General features: G+C 40.9%; 2 protein-coding genes across 2 annotated transcripts; both read right to left on the reverse strand.

Moving 5' to 3' along the window:
• Nucleotides 1–3,065: 3,065 nt before the first annotated feature.
• Nucleotides 3,066–7,327, reverse strand: LOC135471566 (peroxisomal membrane protein PEX13-like). The gene is made up of 4 exons (XM_064750846.1): nucleotides 7,243–7,327; nucleotides 6,163–6,866; nucleotides 4,948–5,073; nucleotides 3,066–4,321 (listed from the first exon to the last, which is right to left on the reverse strand). Exons 1-4 carry the CDS (start codon nucleotides 7,323–7,325, stop codon nucleotides 3,924–3,926), a joined length of 1,311 nt encoding a protein of 436 aa, XP_064606916.1. The 5' UTR covers nucleotides 7,326–7,327; the 3' UTR covers nucleotides 3,066–3,923.
• Nucleotides 7,328–12,325: 4,998 nt separating this feature from the next.
• LOC135469837 (eukaryotic translation initiation factor 2 subunit 1-like) lies at nucleotides 12,326–17,027 on the reverse strand. Its single transcript, XM_064748447.1, has 6 exons — nucleotides 16,829–17,027; nucleotides 15,704–16,003; nucleotides 15,193–15,272; nucleotides 14,790–14,935; nucleotides 14,001–14,107; nucleotides 12,326–12,444 (listed from the first exon to the last, which is right to left on the reverse strand). Exons 2-6 carry the CDS (start codon nucleotides 15,948–15,950, stop codon nucleotides 12,326–12,328), a joined length of 699 nt encoding a protein of 232 aa, XP_064604517.1. The 5' UTR covers nucleotides 15,951–16,003; nucleotides 16,829–17,027.
• Nucleotides 17,028–17,508: the final 481 nt, after the last annotated feature.

The raw sequence follows: 17,508 nt of genomic DNA on the forward strand, positions 1-17,508 counted from the left end.
AAATTCCCCTTACAACAGAGAAATAAAGATGTCCAATTTCGGCTCTGATTACACAAATAAATGCTTTTATATGTACATGCGCTTTATCCTTTGAATTACATAAAAAAAAGTGCAACTAAGTATAACAGTGGTGTACACCATATGCCACCAATGTCACTATATACCGGTACTTTTTTATCCCCCAAATATGTGAATTACAACACACATGTAGGGATGTACTGGAAACTCATCACTAAACATGGAGGTTAATGCACAATCAAGGTCTTAATCTGTATTGGGTCTGCTGGCTGTTCCAACAACCATACTACCTCATTACCACTTCTGATTAGCACTGACTTTGAAATGTGAAACAAGACAAGCTGGTAAAACTTAGATCTGCTTTGTAGCAGGCACAGGTAAAATGTCAAGTATATAAATCAAGTCAGTCTTGAGTGTCTGTGTCTGCACAGATCAGTAGCTTGTTCAATCACTCAGTAAATCACTGAGCACTCAGTTCAATCACTCAGTATCACCAGCTACATACCAACATAAAACATTATCACGAAGTATTTACATTATTTACACATTATATTCATATCATCCCTTCTTTTGACTCTGAATAAAAGAAATTTCTCATACACGGAAATATATCAAAATAATCATACTGAAAAAGACTGATGCTAAATTTTGCCATACATCAAATGCAATTGAACAATTAATTTCTGCATGCATGGACAAAATTCCAGGCAGCAGTTTTGAAAATAAGGAGAAAACATGCATGTTTGGTGTCTCTTGTGTTGCTAAAGAAATACACATACAACCCTATGCAAAAATACTCATTGCAAAAACTGTTTCATACATTTTCTGTTTATAGTTGAGAAAACAGCTTTGCTTTCAATTCTCTTCTTAGGTACATTAAACTACCATTAAATTAAACAGATATAAAATTAAGCAATATCCTCTACATGGCTAAAATTATAAACACTCTTCAGAGCAAATGAGACATGCATGTACATGTGTAGATATACAAAATCATGATCAGTTGCCCCTGGGAAAGAACTGAACAGCTGATCATTATCAACAATTTATCTAAATACATGGGTTTCATTCCATGCCACATAAGCCAAGTACATGTACATGTACAAGCTACATAGCCCTCAAATATGAATAGTGTCTGCCGAATCGAGGAGATGTTCAGCCTAAGGATAGTGATGAGTGATATCAGGTGCGTAGATAACACAAAATGTCATATAAACCGATTTATTTATCTGATTGGTGTTTTACATCAGACTCCAGAACACCTCCCGTACACAACCCCAGCCAGCATTATGATGGGAGGAAACTGAGCAGAGCCCATTACCATCTGCAGGTTGCTAGCATGCCTTCCCATGTAGGACCGGACAGGAAGCCAGTGTGGGGGGAACTCATACTTATCACTACGCCACAGTGGCCCCTATTTTATAATAAAACTGACATTGAAAAATATCACAAACAGCAACAATATTCACCAAGAACAAATTTAGAACTATATTAAGCCTTCCTATTCTGTCCATGTAAAACGTTTTTCTTCAAGGCATATCTTTTCAATAAACAAAACATATTGAGCACTGGTAAAACATCAGTTCACTCAATGCTACATACCTCAAATTATTCAAACACATCATTTTTAGCTACATGTATAGGTATGACCACTGTTCGAAATTTTTGACATACACACATTTTAAAAAACTGAAAAACATCATCTTGATTACGGCAAAACAAAACACTGTTTGTTTCTTCAAACTGGTATAATCATGAGGGATAATTACATTATGACTTAAAACATGAAATTCGCAACTCATAACAACCTGGACTGCTTTGGTTAGAGCTTCTGTCTCAAAGTCAGGAGACCCAGCACCAAACCCAGGTCAGGTCATACCAAAGACTTTAAAAATGTTACTTGTTGCTGCCTCACTTGGTGCTCAGCACTAAGAGGTTAGAGCAAGGAAACAGGACAGGTTGGTTCAGTGTCAGAATAATGTGAATGAGTGGGGTGTTATGTATGGTGTCTTCGGCATGATACTTCAGTAGTGACAGCCTTTGTCGGCATCGACTCGCCCTGCCACAAGAGTGAGTGCGTGCTTGGGGTTTAATGTCGTACCCTGCCACAAGAGTGAGTGAGTGTTTGGGGTTTAACGTCGTACCCCGCCACAAGAGCGAGTGAGCGCTTGGGGTTTAACATCGTACCCCGCCACAAGAGTGAGTGAGTGCTTGGGGTTTAACATCGTACCCCGCCACAAGATGCAGTGTATGTACACACTGACACACCTAATGACATTGTCATATGACTGAAAAATTGTTTTGTATGACGTTAAACCTCAAGCATTTATTCATTCATTCACAACAACCTTCATATTAACACTACTAATATCTCGATTTTGTATTTGTTCATTTACATGACAGGTGTTTTATGCTGCACACAAGCATATTTTACTTAGGATTTTGATAGAAGTTTTTATTTTTCTCTCAATGTTAGTTTCTTTAAATACACTTTTCTTTAGCCAGAATGAAAAAAAAAAATTCCAATCAACTAACGTTTTTATGTTTAAGAATTTCTTTAAGGATGGACTGACATGAAACCTATTCAATCATTTGACTATACCAAAACCTATTCAATCATTTGACTGTACCATCAGAAGTTAAGGCCCTGCCAAGGGCTTTGTCAAAGGATTAGTTTCCAGATTGGTTATTAATTCATAATTAGCTACCCCTGTATATATTGTTAAATTGAGCGTCAAAAAATTTTGGAAAAAAGTACAGTAATCCGAGTAATATGGCATTAAAACCATTAGATAATGAGGCTGGGTTTATGCATTTTTTCCGCCAACACTCAGCAGTCACCGCCACATGACTTCATACAAGTTCAACCTTTTCCAGCTGTCTGAGCTTCGCCATTTAGTTCAAGAAGTCATCAAGAAGTCATGACCAGGGTTGAAATACTGGTTGTTCATTAAAATTACTCATCAAAGGTGTGAAAACAAGTGACATCTCCTTGAATACTGCTCAGGGTATGTGAGAAAGCAATCTTACACAGTGATAATCCATCCCCCATTGTTTTAATCTCTGATCCAGATAATAAGGCGACACCGCAGGAAACAGAAGAGAATTAAAGCCATCCTTCATAATACCTGTTTGACTTGCTTGAGTAATTCCAGCCATATAATAAATAGAAAAATTAAACAGTTGTAAGAACTTTTTTTTCAGCACTGCCTTGATTAAATGCACGAAAATTAATTCCCGGGAACCCACTTTTGAAGTAAATCCACCCAAGGAATAGAATAATATTCATTGTGAAGCAGACAGAAGGAAAAGACAGTAAATATTAAATCTGATATACACATGAAATGTGGACCTACAGTGTAACACAGGATAAAGCTACAGCTTACCAGTCCGCATTGCCAGTGCGATTGGAAATGCCTGGACAAAGATCAAATTCAACTTCTAAAAACTCAGAATCTGAAGTCTGACCAGAGAGCTCAGTGTCATAAATAGGAACTTCAACATCATTCACTGTGGGTTCAAATTGATACGGCTATATATTTGCTTCTGTTTAGCTAGAATCCATATCAAAAATCACATCGTTTTCATATGAATTCCCAGGTTATATACATCAGCTAGACTTGCATTGGCCATCAATGGAGATCGTCTACAGTAGTAAATCTATGGCGTTTGGTGGATTTAATGTCATAATTAAGTTTCTCAGAGGCCCTCCTGGTAACATACTGTTAAACAGGTCATAATCTTTACACTTAGGACAAGTAGTTAAATCTGGACACTAATTCTTTTATAAGGCTAACTGGTATGCCAAAATCATGAGTCAGTTATAGTTCTTTAAAAATATAAAGGGCATCGATCACAGATAATTCATAAACACCAGGTGAGAAAAAGACTTCTGACTACAAAGTTCACTCCCCTGTTTGCCGTTCCAAGAACTCTCCTGCCTCTAATTCTGAGGTCTCCGAGACATACGGGATGCTGTCGTCCACAGGATTGGAAGAATTTGCAAATGCAGTGTCCAACACTTCTCCAGTTCCTAAATCATCCATCTGATTGGATGGGGCTTGTGCATGTTTGGTGTCACCATGACAACAAGGCTTATCTTCCTGGCCATGGTTGACAGCTTGAGAAGAAAGCAATGACTGGTCAGTTGGAACAGGAACACCTGGTTGAGGACCAGTCACAGGCATCTGGTATTTTCTGCCCCGCCTCTTTCCCAGGATCTTTACGTAATTGGCTGGCACATAGCCAACTTTCTGCCCATCAATACTGGCCAACAACCATCCCTTAACTCTGGGCTGTTGTTCTGCAATGAAGCAAATGTACAAACATGTAAATACCGATAAGCTAATTATCAATTTGATGGATAACGTAAACATCAGGCAACACATATTAGTGCAAGAAAGGAAGAGTAGACTGAGGACGATGATCTTAATTGAAAATAATCACACCTGACAAAATCCCAGTGAAGTGAAGATGTAGGTAAGACTATAGATGAATTTGAAAAGGAAACCTCATTTTTTTTTTCCTTCCTTTGTTTTTCGCTTTATTTCCTAGCACAAGTACAACTGCTCCTATAATTTTGAATTAGGTAATTTGTCCCTAATAGAGTTAACAGTCCAGGCAAATTTATGTATATATTCGACGACTGCTGGCCAATTATGATAGGAGGAGACTGAGCAGAGCCCTGGGGAAACCCACGACTATCCCATATAGACCCTCCCATGTTCGATCAGAGAGGAAGCCAGCTTGAGCTGGACTTCAGCTCAGGGACAGTATTGAGGAGAGGTGAGTCACTGCGCTGGAACTGTTCTGCTGGAGGCCTCTTTCAGCCTCCAAGCAAATGATAAGGTATTAAGACAAACAGAATCAATATGAGATGTAATTACAGACATATTAAACTGAGGGAGCCAACATTCAGAGAACCTTTACCTCTTGGGGCAACAATGATTTTGTCTCCCTGTTTGAAAGAGAGCTCTTCATTTCCATCCCCGGTGAAGGTAAATTCTGCCTGAGCCACCACATGATCCTCTTCTCCCACAGCCCACTCTGCAGCACCTGGTGACAATGTCAGGAAAGATTTAAGTCAACATTTTCACTAACAACAAACCCCGTCTGCAGCCTTTCAGGATAAACTCTGTTTGCAGATAACCTCCTGCATGCCCAGTATGATTAAACCAGTCACCAAACTCTTATTTTATACTGTCTGTGCAAATTCTGCAAAGCACAAGTCCATTTTGTTATCTCTTGACATAGTACTTCAGATAAACACACACCAGATAATTTCTGACTGACTCATGAAAACAGAACAATTATGTCTCATAATGTGACTTCACAAATCACCCATTCCGCTGATCTCTCAGATTATATGACAAAAATAGGCAATGGCAAATAGGGACGGGCTAGAGTTTTAGATGGCTGTTCTCTTCTTTCACAAAAAATAGTAAGGGTAAGCCTTGATAAATTAACATGGACATTAAACTAGTTGTCTTGAGTTTTCTGTGTTGTCAGCGTCCAAAAAAAACAGAAAAAGAATGTTCCAATCATAACGGTCTCTCTTTTTCTCATCAAATTCCATGGTACACAATCTGATCTAGCTTTAAGTATACTGGCATATAATTTGTTTGGTGTTTACTGTCATGTTTCATCCTAGTTGCGAAAATTGGGAATTGGGGTAATGGTACACCCAAGAAGTTTTCACTTATATGACAGTGGTGAGGTTTAAAGTATGGGTGGAGTAAACCAGAATGCCCGGATTAAACCAGCCACATGCGTCAGTTATACTGTACCTTCGCAGCAGAGAATTATAACAATCACCTGTCACCATAATGAGTCTTTTGGGGAAAAAAAGCTGTTCTGCACCACGTAAGTTATTCTGCACAAGGTTCACTGTTGCTGCTTACATCATAATAAGAACTCGGTGTGTATGGGACAGAATGGCACATGTAACACCTCATCCAACAACTTTCCAGAACCTACACTGAAACTGAGAATTACGGATCATCCATAACGTTACTGAGATGTCCGCAGCCTCTAGCACAGGCATGTCACAGGACAATGGCTTTTACATTGCTTCACCTTTTTCCCATAACCTTGTAATGTTTCAATTCCACAAAATCACTATAGTTTAAAATAAATTCTCATTACCTTCTGAAGGCGAGCTGGTTATTGAGGAGACAAGTTTCCAGATCATCCAAGGACCACCTAGTATTATCCCAAAAAACATGAGAATAGGCCAGTTGGTCTTGGACTTTTTGTTAACGGTAGCTGATGCCATGGCCTCGTCAGCCGCCTGCAGCCAGGCGTCTTCTGCATATCCTGCAGGGCGCAGTCGCAGAAACACCAGCAGTTTCCTGAAGAGGTATCGCAGGGTGCGGACAAATGCCAGTGCTGAGAGCACCTGGGCAAAATGTGTTTTCATCCTGGTGAAGTTATCAGCTACCCCTAGCACGGCCCTGAAGGAATTGTACACAGCCTGGTAGGTGGAGTCTAACATCATGCTGACAGATGTCACTGCCTGAACTATGTTTTCAATCGACTGGAAGGCTGGGCGGGAACTCTCTTCTGCGATCCTAACAAAGCTGTTTGGTGGTTCAGGTCCCATACCAGGCCTGCTGTATCCACCATAGCCTATCCCCGAATATCCGTAACCACCATATCCTCCATACATGCCTCCATAGCCTCCCCCGTAGCCAAAACTGTTGTAGCCAAGCCCGGAGTAGCCTGGTCTGTAGGCGGAGCCTGCTGTGGCCTGCAGGGAGGGGCGTGTGGGGATAGGTGGTGGAGCTTGTGCATCAACTCTCACCCCAGGACCCCCTCTCCCTCCATCCTGACAACACAGTGGAAGATTGCTAAAAAACAAAAAGAAATAAGACTTTCAAACCTGGCCAAAAAACATACAGTTATCCACTGCCGTCAATGAAAAATTTCAACTTAGTGTTATTTTGACCTGACCAGAATACGTCTCTGACACTAACAAATCTTATGTTTGCCACATGTCACGTATCCCCGTGTTTTCCTAAAGCTGTTTAATGACAGTTAAGTATATCACATCGAAGAATTTATGTCCCATTTATTATTTGCGTGCATTATGTCACGAAAGTTGCACCCTCGATAACCTTACGAAGTAAATCACATTCCCAAACAAACCTCTCGCATACACCCAAAAATACCAGTGTTTTAGTCAGCAAAACATCGTTCCCGACTCAGGAAAGTTAAGACACCTACCTTGACATGGCATTACTTTGGGTCTGGCTGACAGTCTGCTGATTTACGCCAACCCTTTCCCAAGGTTTGATAGGCGCCGACATCTGACGTGAACTTCGTGCTTACCAGGTGGACGTAACTCACCGAAAATACAGCGTAATCTTTAGTCACTTAGAATGACCTCCCCTGATTCATATCACAATCTCTGCAAAAAATGCAATCTGTTGGGTTTTTAATTTTTAGTTTTTGATTTGTTATATCCATTCATTGTGAATTGCATGGATACTTGTCCGTTTATTTACTATTTATATAGTAATACAAGGTAATTAATTAGTGCCGAGATACTCTTTAGTCTTACACTCTGTCTGATCACACAGTCGTTTTTAATTTGTCTTCTACGCCCTCCCCCCACCCTCGCCTCGCCTAAATAGTCCCATGTACTAAATCGTATAACGTGCATAAAAGCATAGATTAATTCACATCACTGGTCACTTTCTGCTTAATTTCACGAATACCAGTAAAAACGCAGCGTTGATCATCACCCCCCACCCCTCACCAAAACACACGCCAATTGTCCTCTGAAAATGAACATTAAAATGACTTTTTAAGTCTTATTTCAATAAATGGCTTCGGTTTCAGTGTCAGAAAGAGACGAAAACGCACCTTAGCAACCTACTCTAGAGTTTTGGGGGCCATGACGGCCACTTGACCCTCGCCTACATTGGCGGGGATAATGCGGGGAGAACGGAGTCACACCGGAGAGCGATCCCATCGATAAAGCAGAGATTATATACTGTAGTAGGCGCAATGTACAAGGGAAGATCTGAGAAAATAATGCATGCGTCATGCAAGGTAGTAAAAGAATCAATTACACGACATGAAAACTGTTACTTCACTTAGTAGTCGTGGGTATAACGCCTTCTGTGAATGAATTAAGAAATTGCATTCCGACTTTACCCAAAGTCGAATCATGCACTTGAAACACAAACAATGATAACTTGTCTTATGCTACACAATTTCGCCACGATTCTAAATGTTTATTTGTTTGTCTATTTCTTTATTTGATTGGTGTGTTACGCCGTGCCGTACTCAAGAATATTTCACTTATACGACGGGGGTCAGCATTATGTGCAGAGCCCGGAGGAAACCCACGATCATCCACAGGTTGCTGGTAAGCTGGAGGGGAAGCCAGCATGAGGTGTACAGCGGAAGGATTGGTGAGAGGATCATGGGTCAGTACACTAACAACCTCGGCCACCTCAGAGGCCCCCGCTCTATGTTTTATAGATATCGGTATTCATAGCGCGCTAAACCAGTGATACGGATCACATGTAGGGTGCAAACCTGTTCAATAAATTACCGGTACATACTTATTTGATCGGTGTTTGATCGACGTATTCAATATTTCTTCATGGCGGTGGTCAGGCTTATTGACGGCGAAAACTGGGTGGAGCCTGTCGGAAGATATCGCACATATTAAACACACAGCAAACTCTCAGACTTAAGGCTTCAGTCGAACCAACACAAGCTGGATTTGAAGTAGGGACTTCATTTGTCAAGCTGAAAGAACTCTTGCATTCTATGACCACCTAAGGTTCAGATGTTCATCAAAGTTTGTCCGCGACTTGCCAAAGGTCAGTGGGTTATTCCAGGAACTCCAGTGTCTTCCACCCGTCACACTGACTGTCGTTGTTCTTTCTATGACGTTAAATACCAATCAATCACTCAATCAAGCACTCAAGCAATCAGTACACGATCAACGAGACATAGTCTTCTCTTCTTTTAATTAACTATCTGAATTCAATTAGAAACAAAACCAGGAACAGGCCTACATGAATCAAACTTAAAGACACAGTGAGATGTCCAAATTTATTATACATGTAAATATGTACAGGGGTTTCCACAAGCAACTGCATATATCAAAAATACATTGCATCTTTAAAGTGAAAATATATTCTCTTCTAAAAACCCACGACATACAATTTTCCATTCATGTCTAAAGCAACGAATGGTACAAAAAGAAAAACAATCCAAATATCGTAACGATAATTTCAAACATAGGCCTACTAATTAGGTTTTAAAAAATGACTTAAGTAACTTTTGTCCACCTTAAAAACAAATCGTTTCTATGTTAAACACAGGAATCGATTGTTCAACTATGTCACACCGTCTGTCAGTCATCTTATCGAGGTCTGAATTGTCTTTGGCCAAACACGATACCCGGAATCACTCCCCAATGCACATGTGTTGAAGCTCAAGGTTTTAGGATATACATTTACTCAGTTTCCAGTATCCGGTTCTAAGCCATCTAAGCCATCATCTCCCATGCCCGAATAGGATTACTTCAGGGTTGAATGAATGGCGGTTGATATGCAGAGAATATATAGAACATATATCTGTGCGACAGCGAGAAGTCGTTTACTTGCCCAGTCTGGCGATTACTGGAGCCTTGGCCGCCTTGTGCATTAAACAGTCGTTTACAGTTTACAATTTGAGCATAATAATTTCTGCAAAATCACAACATTTTATTGTCTATATCTGGCTAGAGAATACTTCGAGGCAATGCCATCTCCTCAATATTTAGACATGTACTCCACCTCGGTTCTGTGACTCGCACGGAGGTGGTGTTCGGTGACATGCATAGACGTGGCGTTCCATGACACACGGGCGTGGTGTTCGATCCATGACACACGCAGAAGTGGTGTTCAGTGACACGTATGGACGTGGTGTTCAGAGACATGCATAGACGTGGCGTTCCATGACACACACGGGCTTGGTGTTCGATCCATGACACACACAGAAGTGGTGTTCAGTGACATGTATGGACGTGGTGTTCAGAGACATGCATAGACGTGGCGTTCCATGAGACGCAGGGAAGTGGTGTTCAGTGACATGTATGGACGTGGAGTTCGGTGACACGCACAGAAGTGGTGTTCAGTGACACACATGGACGTGGTGGTTCAGTGACATGCATAGACATGGCGTTCCATGACACGCAAGAAAGTGGTGTTCAGTGACACACACGGACGTGGAGTTTGGTGACACGCATGGTTGTGGTTTACATGATTGTCGATGGAGTATATTTCTTGACATTGCAAAGATTCCCAGACATTTATGTCCCAGAAAGTTAGTTTCATATGTACATGCAGATGTTATTCTTACACACTTCAGCACTGCACAAGAGAGGGGTTTCATATTCGCACTGATCGAGTCACGCAAACACAACTCAAACTTGTCCAGTTGATGCCGGTAATATATAACAGTTGATTGCCGACTAAGCGACCAGGCAGAGAGTCCAGCATATATGTCATCATGTAGGCTTTCCACAGGTCTCATCCTCAAAACTAGTGTGCGGCTGAAACGAAACATAGATGTGAATTATGCTGTAGTTCTTTGATTCCATGATATGTTGATATATTAAATGGGCTCGCGAGCAATCAAAATAATTAGGTAATCATCCAACTGGGTATTCGGCAATGGCAGCTCCAATATGCAGTGCATGTGTACTGCATTACCAGTTGCCCCCAAAGCCTCATCCCAAGGATAAAAATGAACAACAGATTATACAGCTTGGACCTGAATTACTTTAGGGTGGAAACGTTCCGCATCTGCGTAAGGAAAGGACAAAGCTACATCCATGAGATCGCTTACTATAGACCACATTAGCATACGTACATATAGGGCAATGCAGGTTATCACTAAATACACAGGCACTTGTATGGATCATTTCTCCGTAAGCGAAGGTAATTGGCAAAGGGCAACCAATAATTTCGGTCTATACAAACACGGTGGAATTAGCACCCTGCAATGTTTACACAAACAATGCTCTAGAGTACGTCGTTCTGACATACGTATACATGAAAACTGTTGACTCTCTCTTCTTCCAGATGGCTGACGTTCTTTTTAATAAATTGTTTGGGTGGTATTTTCTTAATTCGACCCTGGAGAGACTGCCTTATACTACTGACTCCAGAAGTTTTCCTCAACCGGTAAGCCTTGTTGTTGAAATACGAGTCAGGCATTCTTCAGCACTGCATAAAATACCAATCAATTAAGTTAATACGTACAAAGGCAACAATACGAGAACTAAGTATACCTGTTTTGTGATTTTAAATCTGCCCCCTGACTGGACAATGTTTTCCTCTATCACGTGATGAGCGGCTCGCAGAGTTCGTATGCCCGTCTCTTTATCAAATGTTTTGGAAGTGATTTCGTACTCCGGGCATGCAACCACGCGGATCTGTGAACAAAAGAAAAAACACCATAAATGTACAGGTGATTTCAGACTCCGTGAAGGCAACCACAATGATGTGCGAACAACAGCAAAAAACTGGACTATTTTCTGTTTTGTAAATGCTGCATTTTTAGCTCTCGTCTTCTATATTATCCGTTTACATACAGTTTGCATAACACAAGCATAGGGGCGTGGAGAGTGGAGAGTGGATTGGTTTGCAATAACAGCCATCTTTGATGTAAGATTTAGTATTGGTTGTCTATTGTTAGAGGCGTCATAAGCTGGGCAGAGGCCCTTGGCTGGTAAGGGCATACAATGGGCAACTTACCTCAAAGATGGCTGCCATTGCAAACCATCTATATGTTGCCGTATGTGGATTTCGGTCGAATGTGGTTTGCAGTGTGGAGTGTGGTTGGTAGATTGAGTAGTGTTTGTGTCATCTATGATATGGGGCATGGTTGGTGAGCTAGATTTTGTTGTTTCATATGGGTATCAGATGTCAGCGAATGTGGCATAACGTTGTGTAAACGATAAAATCAGGTCGACACCCGATTTTCATGTCTTCCACAGTTCATTATTTAGGGCTGGGGCAGTAATATGCTGCCAGACAAAAAGGGCAGCAGGTTGCCGTGTGAAGTCACGCACAGGTATGACTGTAACGACGATCTGTTGCTTGAGCTTCCTCATTAATATCATGACCCCCTTAATCAGCGAAATAATCTGTAGCCCCTACACGCGTCACATGCTGTTGATCTGTGGGTGGAAGTCTCCAAGCGCACGCTACCCTTGAGGAAGGGAGATAACTCTCACGACACAATAAAGGTTATTCCCGTTACAGTTGGATGTGGGGATGCTTTCTGGTAGAGATGGTTATGGAAGGGTGACACCTACCTCAAGTGGACAGGAGTCTATAGCTACCGACAATCCTTCTCTAAGAGCTCTCTTTATGGCATCAATACCCTCATAAGTAAAACACGTCACTTCAACAACTGGAAAACATTTATATTATATTATTTTAATAAGTTCATGTGCTATCAAAATGATGAGGTTTTAGTATCCATATATTCTAAAAAAAAAATACACCATAACATAAATAACAATGATACGTACCCCTGTAATGCTAAGACAATTACCATTAAAAGTTTTGTGACTTACATGCCAAGCTACACTGAACTACAAATTGGATTTATTTATTTGATTGCTGTTTTACGCCGTACTCAATATTGCACTTATACGACAGCGGCTAGCATTATGGTGGAAGAAACCCGGTTTGTTGGCAGACCTTCCCGCGTAGGCCTATACGACCGGAGAGGGAGCCAGCATGAGCTGGACTTGAACACACAGCGATTGGTGAGAGGCTCCTGGGGCATTACTCCGCGCTGGCGTGCTAATCCCCTCGGCCACGCAGTCTCTCACCCCAACTACGAATTAGACACTGCAAAACTAATTTCGTTCTCTGGAAAAATACCATACAATGTGATGATTTTATTCTTCATTCTTCCTTTAATAAATGAGGAGTCAATTTCCAGATGTGTGACTAACCTCCACACAGTGCGTATTTTATAAGCATCCAGGATAATTCCGATTAACCTACGCTGACCGTTGTTTCTCTGTCAAGTTAATTTGAGCATCCAGCTTCAAATTATTTGTATTGAATATTATTTTATTTGGGATTTTTGCCCAAAATGCCTTTGTGAAACAGGTTCACGAACATTATTGGACCTAATTGTGGACCTTAGATTCATTACGTTTATTTATTTGATTGGTGTTTTATGCCGAACTCAATAATATTTCATTTATTCACCGGCGACCAGCCTCATGGTGGGAGGAAATGTCTGAAGGAATGTCTGTTCTGACGCCTAGATTTACACTGACACCCCTGGCAGTACCCGTAATCACGACTATGTACTAGATTTACACTGACACTTCTGGCGGTACCCGTAATCACGACTATGTACTAGATTTAGACTGACACTTCTGGCTGTACCCATAATCACCACTATGTACTAGATTTACACTGACACCTCTGGCTGTACCCGTAATCACGACTATGTACTAGATTTACACTGACACTTCTGGCGGTACCCGTAATCATGACTATGTACTAGATTTACACTGAAACCTATGGCGGTACCCGTAATCACGACTATGTACTAGATTTACACTGACACCTCTGGCTGTACCCGTAATCACGACTATGTACTAGATTTACACTGACACTTCTGGCGGTACCCGTAATCATGACTATGTACTAGATTTACACTGAAACCTCTGGCGGTACCCGTAATCACGACTATGTACTAGATTTACACTGACACCTCTGGCTGTACCCGTAATCACGACTATGTACTAGATTTACACTGAAACCTCTGGCTGTACCCGTAATCACCACTATGTACTAGATTTACACTGAAACCTCTGGCTGTACCCGTAATCACGACTATGTACTAGATTTACACTGACACCTCTGGCGGTACCTGTAATCACGATTATGCACTTGTATATAACACGCTTCACACCCTAACTTTACAAAAAGATGTTTCACCTGATCTCAGTGCGACGAGCTTTGGAGCGAACTTCAACCTGATGACTCGTAGCAGAGTAGCTCTGGTTTCAGTATCAATATCACATTCATCCAAAACACACGGATTGCTGTCATTTAAAACACAGAAAGAAAAAAACAACAACCAGAATTACGATAAAGTTTTATAATTTTTTTTTGTTTTATCCCACCAAAACCTTCATAATGTCAATTGTTGTTTTATGTACCGGTACGTATATGTATACGTGAGCCTTGCTCCGGCAGATATAGTTTGCACGATTCAGAAAAGATGCAGCGGTTTTAACTTGGACAGAACCATTTTGTAACGTTTTATTCGACGGCTTCATAAGTTAAACTGAGCTAGTTTGTAATATTTCAGGCCAGGTGCCATGGCTGTCAGTTAGACAGAGCTGCAGTTTGCAAGATTTCAGAGTGGCTTTAAGCTAGGGAGAGCTAGATTGTAAAAGTTCAGACCAGGTACGATGACTGTAAGTGTTAGGCCAGGTGAGGTGAAGTTAGACTGCGGCCTAAAATGAGCTAGTTTGTAAGGTTTCATGAACGATTCGGTAGAGTTCGATGATTCCGTAAAATGCCGAGAATCTATAGACAAAATATATGAAAATGTACATGTGATGATAAGCAAATCGCTATATAGGCCTACACTGGTAAAAACATAAACACAAACTTTCTTTGGGAAGAAAGAACACATAATGTATACTCATTTCTGCATTCTCCCATGTGATAATTGTGTAACTCAAGTATCGTTTAAATCATCAATGTCATACGTTTTACCTCGCAGCACCCTGGAATATTTCATACGTCTTTCCCCTTCTGTCAAACTTCTTATCAAAATACCAGGACGTGTTCCTCACGAGATTCTCGCAGGATTTCTCGTCAAGGTTCATCTGGATACAAGTGTGCCGCAGGATGGAGACCACCTGTCAATGTTAGACACGCCCACTTGAAATCGAATCTCACAAGCAGATGTGAGATCGAATCTGAGAGACGCCCATGCGAAGTATTTCATAATGAGCACATCCAGAAACTGAAAATGGCCTTATATGTAATACTACCTTGTGAAACTTGGTACTTTCCCATTAGTTCGTTTTTCCTGAAGTCATTATGCTTTAAATTTCTTCAAAATAAGAAAATGTAGCCTGAACTCGGTATAGCTTAAAACGAGAAAGTCACTTACCATCTTTGACTTATGATATTGTTCTTTATGGTATCTAGCCTCCTCATAAGGTAATCCCTTGGACGACAAATCAATGAAATCTACAAAATAAAAGAAAGTGCACAAACTTAACAAGAGACTTAACACACAGAAATTGTTACCTATTCTCAGAACGCGACGTGTTCAACATTTCCCGCCTACACAAGTCTATTTCAAACTGTGTAAAAACAAAACCATTTTCTACTATTGCTATGCAGTACTAGTGAACTACTGTTGCTATGCAGTACCAGTGAACTACTGTTTTCCTTTACGAGCACTTGCCACGATATGACCGCAATACTGCCGAGGTGTCCTTAAGCTATTATTCATTCATTGATTCATTCTTCACGAGCACAACTGTTACAGATACAGTGATGTCTAACACAATAGATCACACCGATTAGACAACATGTTTTAAACACTGCATGAATTCCGAATTGTTTCGGTTGAATTTCTTTTATGTCTTCCACTTTTCATCTTTTGCACCGCTTACCTGTGCTAGGCTCCACTCTGAGCACGTGCCGGGGAACCTCGTCTCCGAGTTTGAAGGCAGTGCTGCGTCTAGTAGCTCTGACTAGTCGACCGTTGCCCAAAATACAACTTCTGAGAATGAAGGCCGTTTTGTCGTACTCGAGCAGTTTAGCTTGAAACATTGTCTCACCAATGCTGATTATCTTTGCCATAACAACTGAGTCAACTGGCGGATATTCCGCCTCGTAAAATCTTTCGAACGCCGCCATTTTGATCGGTCAGCGTTAAGACACACCTCCGATTTTTCTCAACTTAAATGCAGCTGAAATAAATGTAACAACTGTGAAAGACAACTTTATAATTGAAATAAAACACCGAAACAATAAATTTCTGAACCATAAAAAATCAGACAAAAGCTGGATTTGAGCCCTTGATCTTACGTCGTCTATATTGATCTATCGTTATTTATAGACTATACAAAAAGTGTTTAACATCTTTAAAACCTATGAAAAATGAATGAATAAGGGTGTTTCAGTCTTATTGGTTTTCATAATAATTTGCAATTTAACTGCAAATTTAGAGTCCCTTGGTATAATTATGCTGTCATTATGCTGACATTATTTTCGAATAGCCCATGTAAATTATTACAATTAAATAGCCTTGTCTATGCACATATTTCCCTTCGTAATGGGTAAACAAGTTCCTGAAACGTAGGCCATAATGCAGGTCGCAAAATTTAGAATCATTTTGACACAATAAATGAATGAATGAATAAATTCTTGGGGTTCAACGTCGTGCTTAAACAATTGTTCAGCCATGTGGCGACGAGGAGTCATTAGGTGCGTGTACATATATTGTGTCTTCTTGTGGCAGGACGAGTCCATGCCGACAGAGTACTTCCGCCACTGAAGCATCATGCCGAAAACACCAGACATAACACCTCAACCAGTCACATTATACTGACACCGGGACAACCAGTCATGTTTCCTTGCTCGAGCCTCTCAGTGCTGAGCGTCAGGCGAGGCAGCAACAAGTGGCATTTTTATAGTCTGTGGTATGACCGGTGTGTTTAGCATCAATCACGCAAATAATTAAATGACAGGAATGTAGGCCTACGCCTATATTTGCCACACCAATACATACTCACATGGTCCTTGATAACGTATGTCTATTTTATACGGTTGTAGATACCAGTCAGGTATATCACACCAATATGTGTCACTGACGTGTGCTAAGTAAGATATACCTCCAGCTTTGCAACATATCATAGTTGTTTTTGTAAATGGTATAGAAGTTCCCCGATTTTAGGAGCTTTTCCGTATATATGCCTTAGAGATGTAAAAATCGTGCTGTGAACTCCCTTTTGCCGAGTCCAGTATATGTATAAGACCAATCTGATGAAATCACACATATAGTGAAATACTGCTGTAATAATCATGGGTCACGTGACCGTTATAAATATGTAAATACCGCTGGCGGTCCAATTCGATCAGTGATTTCATCAGCTGGGAAACACTGGTTGCCAAGTAGAACATTATCAATGAAATGTAGGTCACTTACACTCTACTTGATATATAGGGACCTCTCGACAGCAAACGTGCATCTATAAATAGCTCCACTGTGCGTTTATTTGCGTCCTCAGTACTCAGGCACACAGCGGGGCGTGGCTAAGCGGTATAAGGTGGTGCGTCTTCTACCAATAGGCAAACGAGGCGGGGGATCAGTTCCTGCCTTGGGCATAGTGGAACCTGGATGACAACAGGCCGTATGTGAAGTGTTACGTCTCTTAAAGACCCCTGTCTTTCAAGTCAAGTGGAAAAGTGGGTC

Source organism: Liolophura sinensis, chromosome 7 (genome assembly GCF_032854445.1).
Source record: "Liolophura sinensis isolate JHLJ2023 chromosome 7, CUHK_Ljap_v2, whole genome shotgun sequence".
Lineage (NCBI taxonomy): Eukaryota > Metazoa > Mollusca > Polyplacophora > Chitonida > Chitonidae > Liolophura > Liolophura sinensis.